The sequence below is a fragment of the Hyperolius riggenbachi genome, chromosome 8, assembly GCF_040937935.1.
Source record: "Hyperolius riggenbachi isolate aHypRig1 chromosome 8, aHypRig1.pri, whole genome shotgun sequence".
Classification (NCBI taxonomy): domain Eukaryota; kingdom Metazoa; phylum Chordata; class Amphibia; order Anura; family Hyperoliidae; genus Hyperolius; species Hyperolius riggenbachi.
In genome coordinates, this window is record NC_090653.1 from 30,617,449 (window position 1) to 30,637,729 (window position 20,281).

Sequence of the window (20,281 nt, forward strand, 5' to 3'; positions counted from 1 at the left end):
ATATGTTTTATAATTGAAACCACACTGGTCCTTTCTATTCTGGTTCATTTTCCTTCATATTAACATTTTAAAATTAGTAATATATCTATATAGAGAAATATATATATTTACATAGAAAGAGGGACAATGTCCTGAAAGAGGGACAAATGAGGAGGAAAGAGGGACAGGGCTCCCAAAGAGGGACCGTCCCTCCAAAAGAGAGAAAGTTGGGAGCTATGCATAAAGGACAACTGACGTAAGAAGAATATGGAATCTGCCATATTTGTTTACTTTTAAAACAATACCTGTTGCCTGGCAGCCCTGCTGGCCTATTTGGCTGCAGTATTGTTTGTTGTAAGCTTTTGCTATTATTCAGTGTCTGAATAATACCAGAAACAAGCATGCAGCTAATCTTGTCAGATCTGACAATAATGTCAGAAACACCTTATCTGCTGCATGCTTGTTCAGGGGATATGGCTAAATGTATAAGAGGCAGAGGATCAGCAGGACTGCCAGGCAACTGGTATTGATTAAAAGGAAATAAATATGGCAGGTTCCACAACCCTCTCGCTTCAGTTGTCCTTTAAAAAAATAAAAAAGGATGCTGTATACATGTACATTGAAGCCTAACTACACGCAAAATTTACATTGTTAAAGGGACCCCCTGAACAGTCACTAAAAATAAAATTGGTACTTACCTGGGGCTTCCTCCAGCCCACCATAGGCCGCGAGGTCCCCCGGCGTCCTCCTGGCTCCTCTCCTGGGCCCACTGGCGGCTCCGGTACCGGCGACCTTCGGGCTGAAGGTCGGCCGGGTTGTTCGTGAGCGGGGAAGCTCCACGTCATTATGCCGCCTGCTACTTGTCAGTCCAGCACATGCACGTTTCAGAGTTAGAAAACCGCTCATGCGCAGGACTGTCGCGCCGGCCGGCGTGATGCCGCATAGCAGCCGGCGTGATGACGCGGAGCATCCCCGTCCAGGAAGTGTACTGCTGACCTTCAGCCTGAAAGTCGCAGGTACCGGAGCCGCCAGCGGGACTGGGGGAGGAGCCAGGAGACCGCCATAGGACTTCGCGGCCTACGGTGGGCTGGAGGAAGCCCCAGGTGAGTACCAATTTCATTTTGATTGCCTGTTCAGGATTTCATTAAATCCTGGAAGCAGACATTCTATTTAGTGAACATTGCAAGTATTACTATTTTGCAATACATTTTCGAATTGTAAAGATCCCATCGACAGCTTTGCTTGCTTGTAGCTTTACCCCTATCTATACCGATGCAAGACCTCTGGTTCTCTTTAAATAGTAAGGTGTGTGGGGCCACCGTTAGAGTTTGGGGTGATTGCAGGTGAAGGAGAGAGTAACTCTGGGTATACAAGGCGAGGCCGGCTGCCTATAAACACGTTTGATCTTGCGTTAAGCATGAGAAGGTCTTTGTGTAATTGTATATACTTACGTTCTCTCTAACGTTAATGCCATCAGATCATTAAATCCCCCGCTCATTCCCTGCTAATGACCAAGGTATTAGAAGGCTCAGTTCCATCTCAAACCTCTTAAAATGGGATTACCTGACCCCGGATGCAGGATGCCGAAAAGCACCCAAATCTCAATTAACAGTTGCAAAAGTCTTTGAAGCCGCACAAAAGTTTTACGTGAAAGCAATGAAGGATCCGCGTGTCGTGGGTTGGTGGAGAACACAGCAGAGGACTTAGGTGAGCCCGAAGAGCAGTCACTTTACAAAAAAATGAGGAGGGATAGATAAGATACACACACACATGACTATTCCCCCGATATGGCAATACAATCAAACTTTCTCCAATTGGAATTTGATCAGAGACGGATAGATTCAAGGAGGGGTTTGTACTTTTTACCGCCCAAGGCCACTATCACCAGCTGCTGCCTGGCAAACAGCAAACCTCCTACCACAGACACTTTTTATGCACGCAGTATTCAATGTATTTAAAGATGCTTATTAACCATGCAGTTTTACTGAGCGATCAACCTTACGATTGATTGGGTTGGACAGTGTTGATGGTACCAATCGACTACAAATGACCAATTTGTCAATCCTTTTATTACTCTAATTTGTGGATCGATTACATCTGAAATGATTATATTTTTTTATCCATTTTATGGGCTAAATTTGGGCTTTTCGCTCTGATGGGTTGGAGCTGGGTGGAGGGCGGAGCTGGACTCAGAGCGGCGGCCGGTGATGATAAGTGACAGCTCAGGTCACAGACAGTAAGCGGCCCCTGTTTGCTGCCCCATCATCCCCTGAGTCCCAGACACTTGCCGGACTGCTGCATTTTACATGTTTGGCAGCTTGACTGCATGAGTGTGCCAGCCCACTGCCCGCCCCTTACTTCCTGGCGCCCTAGGCCATGGCCTTTGTGGCCTTTCCTCAAATCCGGCCATGGATAGATTCCTTTCACACAAAACACATCAATTCTCAATAGATTTTAGCAAGAAAACTCTAAAGAATTGGTCGATCCACACTGTTGCATGGTTCAATTCAGATATGGCCCATCGATTGGCTTCCACCCATGCCCCACCTCCGATTGACTAGAAACCTTACCTGATTAATAGAAGGGTGGGGTGGAGGCACCCAAAATATATGGGTGTTGAACCTTTAAAACACAACGTGTGAATGAGAGGTAATTGCTTACCTCTCCAGAAGATACAGACACCAGTTCAACTGGAAAAATATTTATTCAAAAAAATTGACAATGCGTTTCGTAAGCCATGGCCTGCTTCCTCGGGTCAATACAAAAAAAGTCTTACCAGCACAAGGAGTAGAGTGTAGGCACCTCTATTCTGATTAACACCTCCCTTCGATCTTGATCGAATTGTAGCTCGATCGATCGGACATGATGTTGTGCAATAGATTCCCGGCAGATTCGATCAGAGTAATTACATCTGCCAGGAATCGAAAAGGAAGTTTGATACCGTTGTTTCAGCTATGCATGAAGATTTGTGGTTGTGTTGGTGGTTGTTGGATTTGTAATCGTAATGTTTGTGAACTTGTATCTCTGTGTTATAATCCAGCTATTATCTGTATTGTATTCTGTACAGCACCACAGAATGGAGTAGTTAATAATAGTGCGGCCAAAAATGGATGGGCGCAAATTTTTAGCCGTGGGGAAGGGGGGGGGGGGGGGGTTATTAGTTGCTCGGGGGGAGGGTTATTCATTTCTTGGGGGTGTGGTTTTTTTAATTGCTCGAGGGGAGGGTTATTAGTTGCTCGGGGTGGGGGTTATTAGTTGCTCGGGGTGGGGGGTTATTAGTTGCCCGGGGGAGGGTTATTAGTTGCTCGGGGTGGGGGGTTATTAGTTGCCCGGGGGAGGGTTATTAGTTGGGTGGGAGTTATTGGTTTCCTGGATGGGGGAGGTTATTAGTTGCCCATGGGGGGAAGATATTAGTTGCCTGGGGAGGGTTTTAGTTGCCTGGGGGGGGGAGAGGTTAATAGTTGCTTGAGGGGAAGGTTATTAGTTGCTTAAGGAGGGTAATTAGTTGCTCGGGAGTGGGGGGTTATTGCCCGGGAAGGAGATTTTTAGTTGCCCGGGGGAGGTTATTAGTTGCTCTGGGGGGGAGGGTTATTAGTTGCTCTGGGGGGGAGGGTTATTAGTTGCTCGGGGGTGAGGGTTATTAGTTGCTCTGGGGGGGAGGGTTATTAGTTGCTCGGGGGTGAGGGTTATTAGTTGCTCTGGGGGGGGGAGGGTTATTAGTTGCTCGGGGGTGAGGGTTATTAGTTGCTCTGGGAGGGGAAGGTTATTAGTTGCTTAAGGAGGGTTATTAGTTGCTCGGGAGTGGGGGGTTATTGCCCGGGAAGGAGATTTTTAGTTGCCCGGGGGAGGTTATTAGTTTATCTGGGGGTGGGGGTTATTAGTTGCTCTGGGGGGGAGGGTTATTAGTTGCTCGGGGGTGAGGGTTATTAGTTGCTCTGGGGGGGGAGGGTTATTAGTTGCTCGGGGGTGAGGGTTATTAGTTGCTTGGGAGAGGGTAATTAGTTGGGTGGGAGTTATTTGCTTCCCAGGTAGGGGAGGTTATTAGTTGCCCATGGGGGGAGGATATTAGTTGTCCCGGAAGCTGCCTAGGAAATTGCCTAGGACGGAGGTTATTAGTTCCCGTGGGGCAGATTATTAGCTGCCCAGGGGAGGGTTATTAGTTGCCCACAGGGGAGGGTTCTGTGTGAGGGCAGGAAGAGGTGAGGTCATAGTGAAATATTGTCAAATATTGCCGTTATTTCAATATATCAATCAGGTTGTAAAATATTGGTAAATTTACCAATATTCTACTAACGCAATAAAATGCTGATTAAATTAGCATGCTGCATTTTCAAATGTATGCCGACAGAAGACAATGGGCTATATAACTATCACGTTAATATTATAATGTGTACTTACCAGCAGTGAGGTGATAACAGTAACACAGGCAGTTCTGTTTGGCAGGCACCGGCTCCCTCCCTAACACCTCCGTCTCTCTGAAGGATGGCGGCATCATGGTCTCATTCCTCACCTCTGATTGGTTCCCGGAGCCAGAGATGCACTGGGAGCTGGACGGCGTTTCCATCGCGGGCGTCAGCTCGGAGGACGTCACCCGTCAGAGCAACGGACTCTACAGAATGGAGAGCAGCGTCCTGCTGAGGGACACCAACTACAGGCATCTGTACGGCGCAGTGCGGCACCCAGTGACCGGGAGATCGACTGGACTCTATATTCATATCTCAGGTACGTGTCTTAAGGTATCCGTACATCTATGGATGTATGGGCAGATCGATCAAGAGACAATTCTCTCTGAGATCGAATCTGATTAGAGCGAGATCTGTTGGCAGCCCATACACTGCAGACCGATTCCCAATCAATTTCATACTGAAATCGATCTGGAATTGGCCTCCGCCTCGACGACCCAGCGACGTCCTCTCTAATATTCAATGTGCCCAGTGCACCAAACATCAACTGTTCGCGTCCGCCGTTTGTCTGCCGCTGCCTCCGGGTTCCTGCATCCAGATACACGCCCCATGTGATTGCCGTAGTAACTGGGCACATGTGTAACGTCACACACATGCAGAGCCGAGGCAGAGGCGAGAGAGGCTCCAGCCTCAGGGCGCAGTGTAGGAGGGGGCACACAACTCACTCAGCTATCATTCCCCTATTGTGTTTGAAGCAGAGAGAAACAAGAGCGCATACACAGCAGTAACTGCAAGCCAGATAACTAGAGATTAAGGTGTTGTGGGGGGTTGGGGGCCCTTGGTCTAATAGCAATCAGGGTGTGATGGGTGGGAGGGATGGAGGGGCGCACTTTGGTGTCTCAGCTTCGGGTGCTGGAAGACTTTGTCCGGCTCTGCACAAGTGCCAAACTAGTACGCAACGTGTACGCCGTCAATCACAGGGGGCACGTGTATGGGAGGACAATGCCTGGAGCCAGCGGCGGCCGCGGACAAGCAACGTTTGGTGCACTGGGCAACAGGAAGGGGGGACAGCGTCGGGGGTTTTGTCGCGTTCATCGCTCGTCCTAATGTCGCTCGCTGTTACCGCCGTGCACCGGACTGACCATGAAGGCCCGACATCTTGCAGCATGTCCGACCGATTACTGTGACCAATTTTGGCCCGATATTGATTGCATCATCAATCGGGCATGTACATGGCGGCACCGATTTTTATCCGATTTGATTATAATAATCAAATCGGATGATCGATTGGCCGCCAAGTTGCGTGATGTATGGCCACCGTTAGCTTAGAAGTATTTGCATCCATCTGACATGATCATAGCTGAAAGCAGCATGTCCAGCACTGACTCTGAGTCCGCTCTGCACTGAGAAGGACTGTTTTGTTGCCTCTTGTCCATCTCAGAATGTCCGGAGGCACAACTATGCTGGGATCTAGGTGGAGTAATTCTGAGCACATTCAGTTTTATGAGCTGCAATTGATGACTTGTACCTACGCCTTAATCCTAATTACCATGGCTGCAGAAGAACAGTTTTATAAGCAGAATGTCAATTGATACCGGCACGGCACGCATTCTAACAATTTTATATGTAAAAGGTCAGTCGATACCATCAATGCACTCGCTCTAACAGTCTTACATGCAAAAGGTCAATAGATACCCGTACTGCACTCAGCCTACAGGTGTGTGCACACGTACAATTGCCATTGCAAGCAGAGATCAGGACTCGATACCTGGGGCCACAGTTTGGGCCAAGTGTTGTTCAGACGCGTTGCTTGACTTTAGACTAGAAACCAGTGCCATAACTACATTTAATGGGTCCCCCAGCGAAACTTTGATTGCCGCCTTCTACCGCCCCCACCACCACCAATGTTCACACCTTGGCTACACTTGGTGCTCTTTATGGCCTTGGGGCCCATCTCACAAGGGTCATAAAAAAAATTTGATCTGCAATGCTTGTTCTGGTTCTATGGCTGAAAGTATTTGAGGCTGAGGATCAGCAGGATAGCCAGGCAACTGGTATTGTTTAAAAAGAAATAAAAATAGCAGCCTTCATACCCCACTCGGTTAATTTGTCCCTTAAAGAGAACCCGAGGTGTGTTTAAAGAATGTTATCTGCATACAGAGGCTGGGTCTGCCTATACAGCCCAGCCTCTGTTGCTATCCCAAACCCCACTAAGGTCCCCCTGCACTCTGCAATCCCTCCATAAATCACAGCCGTGCTGTGAGGCTGTGTTTACATCTGTAGTGTCAGTCTCAGCTGCTCCCCCGCCTCCTGCATAGCTCCGGTCCCTGCCCCCGTCCCTTCCCTCCAATCAGCAGGGAGGGAAGGGATGCAGGCGGGGACTGGAGTTCTGCAGGAGGCGGGGAGAGCAGCAGACTGACACTATAGAGATAAACACAGCCAGCTCTGACAAGCTGTTTGTCAGCAGCGTGGCTGTGATTTATGAGGGATTGCAGAGTTCAGGGGGACCTTAGGGGGGTTTAGGATAGCAACAGAGCCTGGGCTGTATAGGCAGATCCAGCCTCTGTATGCATATAATATTCTTCAAACCCACCTCGGGTTCTCTTTAAAGTGATACTGGGCTGCTTTAAAAAAAAAATTGCACTTACCTGTGGCTTCCTCCAGCCCACTGTAGGCCGCGAGGTTCCCCGGCACCCTCCTTGCTCCTCTCCCAGTGCAGCTGGTGGCTCCGTTAATTGCTGACTTCAGCCTGAAGTCACCAGTACGAGTCCCTGCCGGCGTGAGAGTCCGGTGCATGCGCTGTTCAGCGTTAGAGAACCGCGCATGCAAAACGACTCTCACGCCGGCCGGCGTGATGACGCGTAGCAGGCAGCGCGATGACGTGTAGTGGGCGCAGCAGGGACTCGTACTGGTGACTTCAGGCCGAAGTCGGCAATTAACGGAGCCACCAGCGGCACTGGGAGGGGGGCCAGGAGGGCGCCGGGGAACCTCGCGGCCCACAGTGGGCTGCAGGAAGCCACAGGTAAGCGCAATTTTTTTTGAAAAGCAGTATCACTTTAAGCTAGGTTCACACCACACACAAAAATGTGTATTTCCAACTCAACTGTCTCCCTTACAAGTAGCAATTATCATAATCAGCTGATTACGATTACGCAAAATTTCATGTAAATTTTCACAATTATGCCTATACGTAATTACGATTTGTAAATTCAATTCATTTTGTGTAATCCGTAATTTCACATAAATTTTGCGTAATTTCTTGCTGACTTTATCGGTGAATTGTTGTCATCAAAATCGCTACATATGTTAAGGAGAATAGTGGCTACCAGTCAAAAAGACCCTGTAGTTTTTGACAAAGTCGATTTTAAAAATCCAAAGGAAACATTTTTTCTAACGTTGTTTTTTTAAAATGCAAAACGGTTTTCCTTAGCATTTTTAAAATCGATTGGTGGCAATAGCATTTATGGTGACTTTGCTATTGACCGCTAAAGTCGGCACAACATTACATGAAAATTACGCGAAATTACAGTTACAGACAAAATTAATGACGTTTTTTCCTGAACTTTCGCATGGCGATTCTGAATCGTCATTGCAAGTTTTGATACAAAATAGTCGACCAGAAGTAGACTAGCTGATGCATTTGACTGGACCATTTTCGAACTACATAGATTTTGATAGGATTGGCATAAATTAGCATCGACTTGGAATTTTCTGCATCTCATTGACTGTCATTAGTTCTTATGTTTAACAATGGTTGGTCGTTTTCTCTCCACAGAGGATCTGTTCCCGCGAATCTCGGCCTGGCTCTACGCGTTTCTCTTTGTCGTCCTCCTGTTGGTAGTCGGCGCGGTAGTCATGGTGATCATGGTGAAAAAACAGGAATCCCGGAATGGTGGGTACAAACCTCAGCTGGGCTATGGCTGGTCACACACTACACAATCTGATTGTCCGTAGTATTGAGGCCTATCTGGATAATATATCCATAACTATACACAATCTCTTGACCCTCATATGACAAATATATGGGCAGTCGGTTAGACAGTCAGATTACATGGTGTATGGCCAGCTTCACAGAGGGTTAAAACTGTATCACATGACTTTCTTAAAGGAGAATTGTAGTGAGAGGTATATGGAGGCTGCCATATTTATTTCCTATACCAGTTGCCTGGCAGCCCTACTGATCTATTTGGCTGCAGTGGGGTCTGAATCACACCAGAAACAAGCACGCAGCTAATCTTGTCAGATCTGTCAAAATTGTCAGAAAAACCTGATCTGCTGCATGCTTGTTCAGGGGCTATGGCTAATAGTATTAGAGGCAGAGGATCAGCAGGGCTGCCAGGCAACTGGTATTGCTTAAATGGAAATAAGTTTGGCAGCCTCCATACACCTCTCTCTACAGTTCTCCTTTAAAGAGGCCCTGTAGTGACATATAGTAGAATGCATTAACCACTTTTATGGTAATTTTCCTGGTTTCAGCTTCAGAAATACTTAATATATCTGATCAGTGGTGGGCCGAAATTTCGCATCAAAATTTGCATCGTAATCGTAATGCGAAATTTCAGAGAAAATCGTAATTAATTTTATATGTAATAGTAGTATTTTAAAATTTCGCGTCATTTTGTGCCGACTTAAGAGCCCCCAGACTGCTAATTTTTCAAAAAGACCTTGTAGTTTTTGAGAAACTATTTTAAATCTGCAAAGAAAAATGGTTTTTAAACTGCCATTTTTCTAAGTTTAAAGACTATTTTTTACTTGCATTTTTAAAATCGAGTTTCTCAAAAACTATAAGGTCTTTTTACAAAAATCTTTTTTTTTTTTACTTGTACCCACGATTATAATTAACATATGTTAGCAATTTTGGTGTCAATAGCATGTATGCGGTCTTTGCTATTCAATGCTAAAGTCGGCAAGAAATTACACGAAATCAATTGAATTTGCAAATCGTAATTACGTATAAGCGTAATTGCGAAAATGTACGCGAAATTTAGCGAAATCATAATTTGTTTACGATCATCACTACATATTTCTGTACATTAGTGTTAGCCCCGCCCTCCCACTGGTGTTTAGCCTAGGCTGTTTAGCTATATGGAATTCTCCTCCCAGAGCATGCTGGGAGCCAAGAGCATTATTTTCACTGGCTTCGGAACACTCAGTAAACAAACATTCTGCTGGGCTGCACCTGACAGGACTAAAGATGCTGCCACCTGAGATACATTTCAGAATGCAATCGTCTGTTGCTCGGTTTAGATGATCCACTTCGCGGATTGCTAGCCGAGCAGCAGTTGCTAGTCGGTGGCTGATCCACACACACCGGATTATTGGCTGAGGCGGTCAATATCGCCCCACTTCAGCCGACTTTAATCGTTAAACAATATACCAGTTGCCTGGCTGCCCTGCTGGTCTATTTGGCTGCAGTAGTGTCTGAATAACCCCAGAAACAAGCATGCAGCTAATCTTGTCATATCTGACAATAATGTCAGACACGCCTGATCTGCTGCATGCTTGTTCAGGGGCTATGGCTAAAAGCATTAGAGGCAGAGGATCAGCAGGGCTGCCAGGCAACTGGTATCATATAAAAGGAAATAAATATGGCAGCCTCCATATACCTCTCTCTACAGGTGTCCTTTTTGGCCCAGTTCACATCTAAGTGGGAATCACGCGATTCCTGCTAACCGCAAACCGCGAGCGTTTTTACAAAACGCTACTCCTATTCTACCCTATGGCAGTGTTCTCACTGCCACGATTGTGTGCGCTTTGCGATTATCGCTAATTGCAAACGCGTTACTTGCTGCGGTTTGCCGGCAATTCTGGAGTGATCGCGATTAGCACGTATAGAACCACTCATCGCGAACGCTCCCGAAACGCTAAGGGCCCGTTTCCACTATCGCGAATCCGCATGTGGTAGTGGATGGCCCTGTTTCCACTTGTCAGTAATCCTGAGCGTTTTTCTGTGCGGGCAAAATCTGCACGGAAGAGCCCTCAGAATTCGCAACCCGCACTCCGCTATGCGAATCGCCGCTAATGTATTTAATAGGGAAATCGCATGTGGGTTTGGCATGCGTATTTTACCGTGATTTCGCATAGAAAGTAATGTTAAATCACACAGGCATGGTTAAAATCGCATAAATACTAACCTATGCGAAATCACGGTAAAATACGCATGTGGAATCGCACCCGCATGCGATTTCATCAGCGGGGAATCAGTGGCGATTCCGCACCGCACAAGTGGAAACAGGCCCTAATTCAGCCAGTGATTTTTCTGCGTTTATCACGGAAAAATCACTCCCACAAAACGCTAGCGGTAATCGCTAGCGTTTTGCGATTTCTGAGTGCGGATGGGCCCTAAAGCACATTTTGCTGCATTACATAAATAATTTTTTTAGGGTAGTAAAATGTCAACATTTTCACTACAGTGGTTCTTTCTTTGTGGAAAATTGACAGTTTTTTCCATTTTGTTTTTTACAGACAAGCTGAGAAAGGATAACGGTAAGTGGAATTCAGTCAGCTGTGAAATATAACTGCCAATTACTGTCATTTCCTGTAAATGGTAACAGCCTAACGTTCTCCCCTCTTCTCTGTGGTCCTGCAGGTGATCTGTCTTCTGAAGTGGGTAAGTAGACCGTGGGAAGACAGGGGATAATATGACATCTGTGGCTCCACCTCTTCCTGCCCCCATGATTCTCAGCGTGGGAAATAACTGAAATAAAGGGGGGCTCCGGGGATGTGAGCCATACAGGCGGGCAGGACATACCACAGAAGGGTTTATTCATTCATTCGCCATTGTGTGGTTTTCCCTACAAGGACGTTAGTGGTGGTTGATGTGTGTGTAACGCGTGTGTCCATAGTCACCAGTCACTATTCCTACTCTGTTACCTTTTAAAGTGAAACAAAACTCGGAACTTCCTCTCTGCTCTAAAAGTTTAAACAAAACATGATACCTTTATGGAAAAAGAAACTTCATTATAATATATGGAAATCCTAAAATAACTGAAGTTTTAGATTTCACTTTTGCAGGGAGCAGGTTGATCCACATGGCAGATTTTTCCATAGATAGGATTGTCAGGGGTTTATACATGATCACAGAGCTGTAAGGAGGGGCCCAACTATTACTCCCTCTGATAAAGGGGCCCGTCCTCCAGATCAGGGGTCTTGTGGCTACACTTTTTATGGGTGTGAAGATCATGATGACTCGTGAGATGGGCCTCCAGGCTGTGAGGGTCACCAGGGGTAGGCATGGGAAGGGTGTGACCATTGGGGGGGGCATCAATGTTGTGTTGGGGGGCCCCATGATCCATTAGGAAAGGTCAGCACACCTAAAAAGATATAGCAGGTAGCGTTTTATCATACATTTTATTGGTTTGTGCTCTTTGCCAATTGCTTGATACTTGCGTTACTGTTATTGACTTTACTGTCTTTTGCCATTTATAATATACCGTACTTATACATGCAAGTTACAATCTGGTGTGCTGGTCTTCTATACATTGTAGCTACGTCCCTGACATGGTACTTTCCAGCTATGATAGTGTTAATATGCTTTCCATATGATGACCTAACGCTGTTCTCCTGTACAGTTTGCATACAAGTGCAAACATCATTACGCTGATCTCTATGCACTGAAGCCTGGCTGCTGCTAGTTCTGACTTTATCTCCGGGTAGGAACGCACTAGGCAGAAACGCTAGCCTTGCATAAAACGCAGTGTTAACGTGTATAATGTATGTCAATGGGCCGCATGAAAAAAAACGCATTTGTTTGTGTTCTGCAGTGAGCGTTTTTGAAAACTCAGAACTTGCTGCATATTTTCCAAACCGTATCCAAAACGCACATAAGGAATGTCAATGGTGACGCTTTTTTGTATAAAAACCAAGTCTGATGTGTTTTTAGGGCGCGTGGTTTTAGACGCATTCCAGAAAAAGTACATAAAACCCATATAAGAAACCATAGAAAACCGCACTTACGATTCATAGTTGTGAAATGCAAGCAAGAGCGTGCGCCAGACGCATGTGGGAAACCCAAACGCACTCAAAATGCACTTCATTATAACAAAAACGCACAAATGCTTATGCAGCAATGCGCAAACTTTCACGCACCGAAACCCGAGTTAAGGCCCTTTTCCACAAGTGTGCTGAATTGCAAAATCGCAAAACGCTAGCGATTTTTAAACCGCTAGGCTTTGCTATTAACCTAGGAATCGTGGTAGATATTTTCCACTACCATGATTCGATTTTGCCCAAATCGCCAATGCGTTTGGGAGATTTTTAAAGCGATTTTGCAATGCAAGTGCATGGTGTACGCAAAATCACAATCGCGTAAACAAATCAGTGACAAAACACAATCGCTAGTGTTTCAAGATTGTGATTGCGATTGCCAGTGGAAAAGGGCCCTTCAAAAGGATATGGAGGCTACCATATTTATTTCCTTGTAAAAAATGCCAGATGCCTGGCAGCCGTGCTGATCTTCTACCATAAGTTGTGTCTGAATCAAAACCCCGGAACAAGCATATGGCTAATAATCCGGTAAAACCTGAGCCTGCTGAGCCAGAGTACCTGATCTGCTGTGTGCTTGTTCAGGGTTCTATGGCTAAATGTATTAGAGATCCCAGGCTCGGATTTACCTCACAGGAGCCTATAGGCACAGAGATCCTAGCACCTTTGACTCCTCCTTCCATGAATCAAAAAACCTTCTGAACCGCACTGCAAGTGTGCTGGCTGTCCCAGCTGTCACTTCTACCTTACTTCCTGTGCCCCTTAGTGTTAGGTAACCAGAAGTACCCTCCCAAAGTATTAGGTAGCTAGAAGAACATCAGTATTAAGTAGCTAGAGGTGCCCCTGACTGGAGAGGCAGATCTCGTCAGTGGAATAGTGTTGTCCTTTGTTCCGAATCTATTTTGTGAGTCGAATCATCCGAATCATCAAAATGAGTGATTCGGATCGCAAAGGGGGCGGGGCCAGGAGCGACACGCCCCCCTCTCAGCGGGCAGCGGGGTCCTGGAAGCAGAGCTGAGATGGATCGCTCTGTTGGTGGGGAGCCAGCCTTGCAGGGAGACAGGTAGATGAGAGAAGAGGGGACATGGGTGCCACTGCCAGATATGTGTAGAGCACACATACCGGCTATAACGTGCTGCTCATTATAGGCTGTCTGTTCCGCAGTTGTGCACATTGAATACATTGGAAACTTTTGGCACAGCTCAGTAACGTTACAGGCAGCATGCTGGGCTAGGACAGGGCAGGCACTGTGATTGCTGTGCAATATGATCCTCATGCACTGCTCTAAACAGCTGCACTTCACTTCTGGGAATGCTTTGGGGAATGGGAGTTGGGAGTATACAGATGAACATATAGGTGAAATACATGTAAAGCATATGATTGCAGCATGTGGGTATTGTGTGCAAGCAAACATTTCTGCTCTCTGCTCGTCCCTCCTCCCTTCTCTGTCCACTCCCTGCCCTCTGTCCATCTTCTCCCCTTCTCTGTGTGTCCACCCCCCTCCCCTTCTCCTGTCATGCTAGTCATTTCACCCCCGAAAACTTCCCTTGTAAAATGATCAAAGATTCGGATCTTCTCAATGATCCAATTCGAATCATCCGGATCATTGAAAAGATCCGAACTTCGCATCTCTACAGTGGAATGCCGAGAGTAGGGTAAGTAACCTCTCATTTACGCTCTCATCAGGACTCTGTTTAGGGAAAGAGGGAGGGAGGCGCTCGGGGGAGGGGAGTAAGCCGCCTTTCCAACGTCAGGCGCCTGTAGGCATGTGCCTATAGTACCTAATGGTAAATCTGGCCCTGAGAGATCCAGGATCAGGAGGACTGCCAGGCAACTGGGATTGTTTAAAAGGAAATAAATATGGCTGGGTCGGGGATATTAGATTGTAGTCATGCTTTAGTAATTGTTTATGTCACTCACTGATTTGCTGTGTGTTGTCTGATTTCAGCTTGGAGGAAAGCCGTCATGACCCCAGGTAAACTTTCTGCTGCTCCCAGACATCTCCCGCCCACTCCTTTGTCTTCTTCCCACCAACTGCCAAACTTCCCAACAGCGACAAATTCAGAAATTAGAAAGCGCAATAGAGTTAATTCTCGATTTTTGTTTGTTCCTGTATGGGAACGCATTTACTGCACTGTACTTTATATTTTTTACAACTCTAAACTTTCATCAAGAATAAAACGCGTAGCTGGTCTCTTCGCGGCAAACATGCTGCTCCTGCACACCTTCTCCTCCAACCTCAGGCAGAACCCCGCCCCCGCAGTGACATAATCAGCAGGAGGAAGGAGGTGACTGTTGCTCGTAGGCTGTCCATCAGTAGTGACACATGACTTCAGAGAGGAGAGAAGTCACCTGGGAAGATTGCCACAATAGCAGGTCTGCGATAAGAACCAGTTCTCACTGAACCCTGAACCGCGATCGCGATTCCACACGCATTTACGGCAATTGCCGCTTGTGAATCCTGTTCAATAGAATAAGAATCACAGCGCAATCATCGCCAAAGCACTGCATGCAGCACACTTGCGACTGATCTTTGTGCTGTAATATGTACGAACAGAGGCGCCAAGCAGAGTAAAACAATGTTCTAAAAATGATAAAAAGAGGGAAGTCGAGGTGGACTTACCTCCCTCTGGTAGTGGACATATACTCAAATGCAGAGTAAAAATATATATACAATTTATTCACCACTCCATAAAATCGCAACGCGTTTCGCGGTCAACAGTCCCGCTTCATCAGGCAGTATAGGAGCATAAAAAACTGGTTCAGGTCCATAAAGCGTGTGAGCGCCTCTGTGAGTATTGGTGCTCATACGCTTTATGGACCTGAACCAGTTTTTTATGCTCCTATACTGCCTGATGAAGCGGTACTGTTGACCGCGAAACGCGTTGCGATTTTATGGAGTGGTGAATAATTGTATATATATTTTTACTCTGCATTTGAGTATATGTCCACTACCAGAGGGAGGTAAGTCCACCTCGACTTCCCTCTTTTTATCATTTTTAGAACAGTGTTTTACTCTGCTTGGCGCCTCTGTTCGTACATATTACAGCACAATTAGGTCCACCCCTGGTGGAGGGGTTCTTTCCCCATTTTCCTATCTACAGAGAGCGACTTTTATACCTGAGTGGGGTCAGGTACTAATACTCCCCACCTGCCTGTCAAGTGGTTGCCTGATGGTAACCCACCTTTGTGAGTATAAGAACCTTTGACATTACATTATATATTGAGCTTACCAGACAATATTGCACTATTGGGCTCTCGGTGTCCTCTGTTTTGTTTTTACAAGTTGCGACTGATCGCACATGCTGCAGTGTGAATGTATCCATGGGGATACATCAGCAGCAGCGCGGCGATCAGCAAAGCACTGCAAAAGCGCCAAGTGTGAACCAGCTCTTAGGGATGGTCGGAAATGTCCATTTTTCGATTCCGTGGAAATTCTGATTCCCGCCAATACCAATTTCTGTTTCTGGTTTTCCGATTTCCAATTTTCCGTTTTTTTTATCTCCATTTTTCCAATTTTATGATTTTCCGATTTCTGAGGAATATTGTATTCGTAATTTTTTGCATCAGAGAATGCTACAAATTAAAAAAAATAAAAAATAAAAAGGAAATCGGTAAAACAGAATCTAGAGATTGGTTTTAAAATATCGAGGCAATACAATGTTTGCGGAAAAATTCAGCATTCACTGATTGGTCCAATGTTTCCGAGTTCTGTGACTGGGCTAAAATTGCCGAGTTGCGGTAAATCGGATTTACACGGAATTCCGATTTCTGAATTCCGACGGGAAATGCCAATTTCCGATCGGAAGTTTAAATTCTGTGGCGTTCGAATGAGCATCCCTATCTGCGATATGGATACCGGCAACAATCACCCGTTACATCAGTTATAATAGGAAAGGACCCCAGTGAGAAAAGCACACACAAGCTTACATGCCACTGGAGCAGCCATTTGGCACTGTTACCTGATGAAGTGAGCTTGGCTCACAAAACGAGTTGCACTTCTTACTTATTAGTATTTTACTTATTTTAACTCCCCTTTTACATATGTACATATGGTCACAATTTTTTATAGCAATCGCCCAAAAAATTTTCTTTCTTTTTATTTTATTAAAATTTGACTTAGATTGAAATTATAAAATACAATGGTATTAAAAACATCCCCCCCCAAAAAAAAAGGTTCCCTGATATTAGTCCTGGTAATGTATGTGTTATAGTCACTATAGTCACACAATTCTGAAATTAATTTCACTTTTTGTAGGTTTTTAATATTTTACAAATGAAACATTACCTGTGAATATTTTGTGTGTTCCATGTGCTACCATTAGGTGGCGTGCTAAACGACCATGACATTACTCTTAGGCCCACTGGTGCTGTGGGACCATATAAACTCATTCTGCTTGCCTTTTCTGTTCCCCCCCTAGAAACCATCACATTTTCCTCAGAGACCGCCCACCCAGAGTTGTCTGTCAGCCCCGACTTCCTGACGCTCCTAAACCAGCCACCCGCCACGAAGCCTAAGCCAAGTGAAGACCGTTTTGAGACTGAGCGCTGCTGTCTTGCTATGCCACCTTTTTCCTCTGACTGCCACTACTGGGAGGTGGAGGTGGGAACTGGACTAGAGTGGGCAGTGGGCGTGGCCTCCCCAGAGGTGAAACGAAGCGGTGAAGCCTACATGTTTCGCCCCGAAACGCATATTTGGTGCATCTCCCGTTTTACAGAAACTTTCAAAGCCTTGGATGAAAGAGAGGAGCCGCTAGATCTGAATGGGAACGCCCTGGAGAAAGTTGGGGTCTACCTCAATCTTTCCGGCCCCAGGCAGGTCACATTTTACAACCCACGAAACTGTGAAACCCCTCTCTATACCTTTGACAATGTCGGTCAGGAAGGGAGGCGTGTCTTGCCGTTCTTCTGGCTTGGCAAGCATGGAAGCACTATCCGGTTAAAGGATCAAAATGGTAGCCAACCGGATGCTACAAATGACTGATAAGAAGAAAGGAGATTCTTATGGCTGTTAAAGGGAACCTGTTAGAACTCTGAGCATTCAAACCTGAGAAAAACACACCACATTCAGGGGGAAAAGTGCTTGTCAGAATGATCAGTGGTTCTGGGTATCTAGGATGCTAAAGTCAAAGGGAAGTGACAGTGAATTGAGCTTCCTGCTGGTCAAATAAGCCACCCAATCAAATTAAGCTAGAAATAAAGAACCAAAGAAAATAGAAGGGACAGGGTCAAGCTTTACTGTTTTGTATATTAGTTTAGCAGTTTAATGAATGTTTCTGGAACTACTGACCATTTTGATATGTAGCTTTAACTGAAATCAGCCTAATGTTTGGTATGGTTAAGTCGGTGAGAGATTGAAAGCTGGGTTAATCCTGAGCAAAATGGCCATGAAAGGTCCAAGTTTACAGCCCCAGAGGATTCTGGGAACCAGTGGAGGTGGGGCAGCCAGTAGTCTTTCTGACTGTTGTACGACTCCTTATACATACAAATACGTACAACAGAACAATGGTTTCCCAGGAGGCTGGATAAAGTCATCTGGTTGTCTCTTTGTCTCTTCACCATCATACTTGGGGTGTAAGGCTGTGTACATACATACAATTTTAATTGGCCAATGGGTGGCCAATTTTACCACTTCTATGTAATATGAGAGCTTCCCTACACAATCTGTTCATATTATTCAAAATTCACTGGCCCTCCTACTACATGGAGGTGGTAAAATTGGTTAGTGATTGGCCAATCAAAAGACGTTGATGAATCTTATGAACCTACTGTTATGAATGTAAGTCTGTTACAGCACGTTACTGTATTTCTGTATAGAAAGGTGAGGATTAGGTGAGAGTTTCTAAAACTCAAAAAATATTAATTTTACATCAGATGAACAACTAAAAACTTCCTTAAAATTCTGAGATAATGGCCTCGATTCATAAACAGCAGTGCGATAAAAAAAATCTTGTCGGGAAAATACCGCACTCGGTATTTTCCCGGTCTGTGTGCTAATTCATAAAGATTTCCCCAGCTGCCCTTGGAGGTCGGTAAATTACCGCAGCCCATTGAGCGGTAGAGTAGAGCAGTGTCCCGATTCCCTCTTTGCCCTGCAGAAATGAATCACACAGACGGCTCTCTCTGGCTCTCCCACTGATGACTCAGACAGATGAGTCACACAGTCTTTCCCTGCCTGCTGAAATGACTCACACAGCCGGCTCTCTCCAATGATGACTCAGACAGATGAGTCACACAGTCTTTCCCTGCCTGCTAAAATGACTCACACAGACGGCTCTCTCCACTGATGACTCAGACAGATGACTCACACAGTCTTTCCCTGCCTGCTGAAATAACTCACACAGAGGGCTCTCTGGCTCTCTCCACTGATGACTCAAACAGACTTCGGCTCTCTGCACTTTTGCATTCATCAGAGCGGTCGGTAACTTGTTATCGCCTCACTAGAGGTGTCGGTAACTACCGCCAGGCTTATCGCTTGTTGAAGGCTTTATGAATTGACATTTGCTGACAATTTACTGACATGTGTTGTCGGTAACTGCAGCCAAGTCGGTAATTTATCTCCCTGGTCGGTAATGTCAGCTTTTCATGCGGCAACAGCCTTTATGAATTGACATTTTGCTAAATGGTCGGTAAAGTCTGCTGTTTTCAGCATTACCGCATGAGGTAATGCTTTATGAACCGAGGCCAATGTCACTGAATACTAACAATAAGGCTAAACTTCTCCTGCCCTATCCCCTGACCCTTGTTACCAGCGCTAACCCTAACTCTCTGTAACTGGCTGACAGTACTAACTACCCTATTGCCCAATCATACCGTCCTTATGACATCCAAACGTAGGCTTCTGATTCTGGGCTCTAATTCAATTCACTTTTTCTCCGAGGAGATAATTGTTCATCTTTTGTTTAAAATAACTTTTCAGCACTTTGCAAATGAAAAAATACCAAAAAGTCAGTGAAAAAGTTCTAAAAAATGTGTCTAAATAGAAGGTGAAAAAGTATCTCTTAGGAGAGAACTCAAGTGAAGGAGTTCATTGCATATGGGCCCTGGGCCCTAGGAGATCATTTGTAATCTTCTATTTCTTCTTCTAAAATAATTTTTCAGAACTTTGCAATTGAAAAAGTACCAAAAAGTAGGTGAAAAGGTACTATCAAAATTATTTTGAGTATTTTTTTTGCTTGCTGATGGTTTAAAAGACATTCTATTTACAAGTTATGAAAATATCTCCTAGGAGAAAACTCCGGTGAAAAATGTAATTGCATATGGGCCCTGGGCCCATATGCAATTCCAGTTTTCTCCTAGATGATATTTTGAAAGTTGTCAATAAAATTACTTTTAAACCATCAACAAGCAACAAAGATGCTCAAAATAATTTTGATAGTACTTTTACCTACATTTTGATACTTTTTTTTCCATTGGGAAGTGCTAAAATATTATATTAAATCGAAGATGAAACTTTTTCTCATGGGAGAAAACTAAGGTGAAAAAGTGAATTGCATCTGGGCCCTGGTCTCTGGATCAGCCTTCCCCTGGTCTATACCTAAAAGTGAACCCTAGGTGAAAATTATCTGATTAGATAAACAATACTATCCATCCTCCTTCTCCTAAACATTCCTTGTTTTAGATACTCCACATTTTTGTTTTATGTTTAAAAACCTAGAAAAAATAGATTTAATATTTTATTGTCTCAATAGAACAGTCTTTCAGTGTCCCAGAGCTAAAGCATATGAACTATTGATCTTTTCTTATCTATGCCCTGCACCCAGAAGCCGTTTTCTTCCAGGGAAGACTTTTATAGCTGTAATTCCTTATCAGTGAGGGTGGGTTATGCAATAGTGTGACTGGGACTCAACTGCAGAGAAACTGTCACTTGCATACCTGAATGTTTAACTCTTTCAGGCAGAAAAAGAAAAAGACAA

The 20,281-nt window shown here is 45.1% G+C and overlaps 1 protein-coding gene across 1 annotated transcript in view; it reads left to right on the forward strand.

The window, feature by feature from the left end:
- The window catches only part of LOC137528684 (butyrophilin subfamily 1 member A1-like), a 108,963-nt gene extending 89,269 nt beyond the window's left edge, over positions 1 to 19,694 (forward strand). Inside the window, exons 3-8 of the mRNA XM_068250150.1 lie at positions 4,423 to 4,701; positions 8,158 to 8,274; positions 10,848 to 10,868; positions 10,972 to 10,992; positions 14,314 to 14,340; positions 16,787 to 19,694. Of these exons, the coding sequence (XP_068106251.1) occupies positions 4,423 to 4,701; positions 8,158 to 8,274; positions 10,848 to 10,868; positions 10,972 to 10,992; positions 14,314 to 14,340; positions 16,787 to 17,349 (1,028 nt within the window). The 3' untranslated portion in view covers positions 17,350 to 19,694. The remainder of the gene's footprint in view (positions 1 to 4,422; positions 4,702 to 8,157; positions 8,275 to 10,847; positions 10,869 to 10,971; positions 10,993 to 14,313; positions 14,341 to 16,786) is intronic.
- The last annotated feature ends 587 nt before the right edge of the window (positions 19,695 to 20,281 follow it).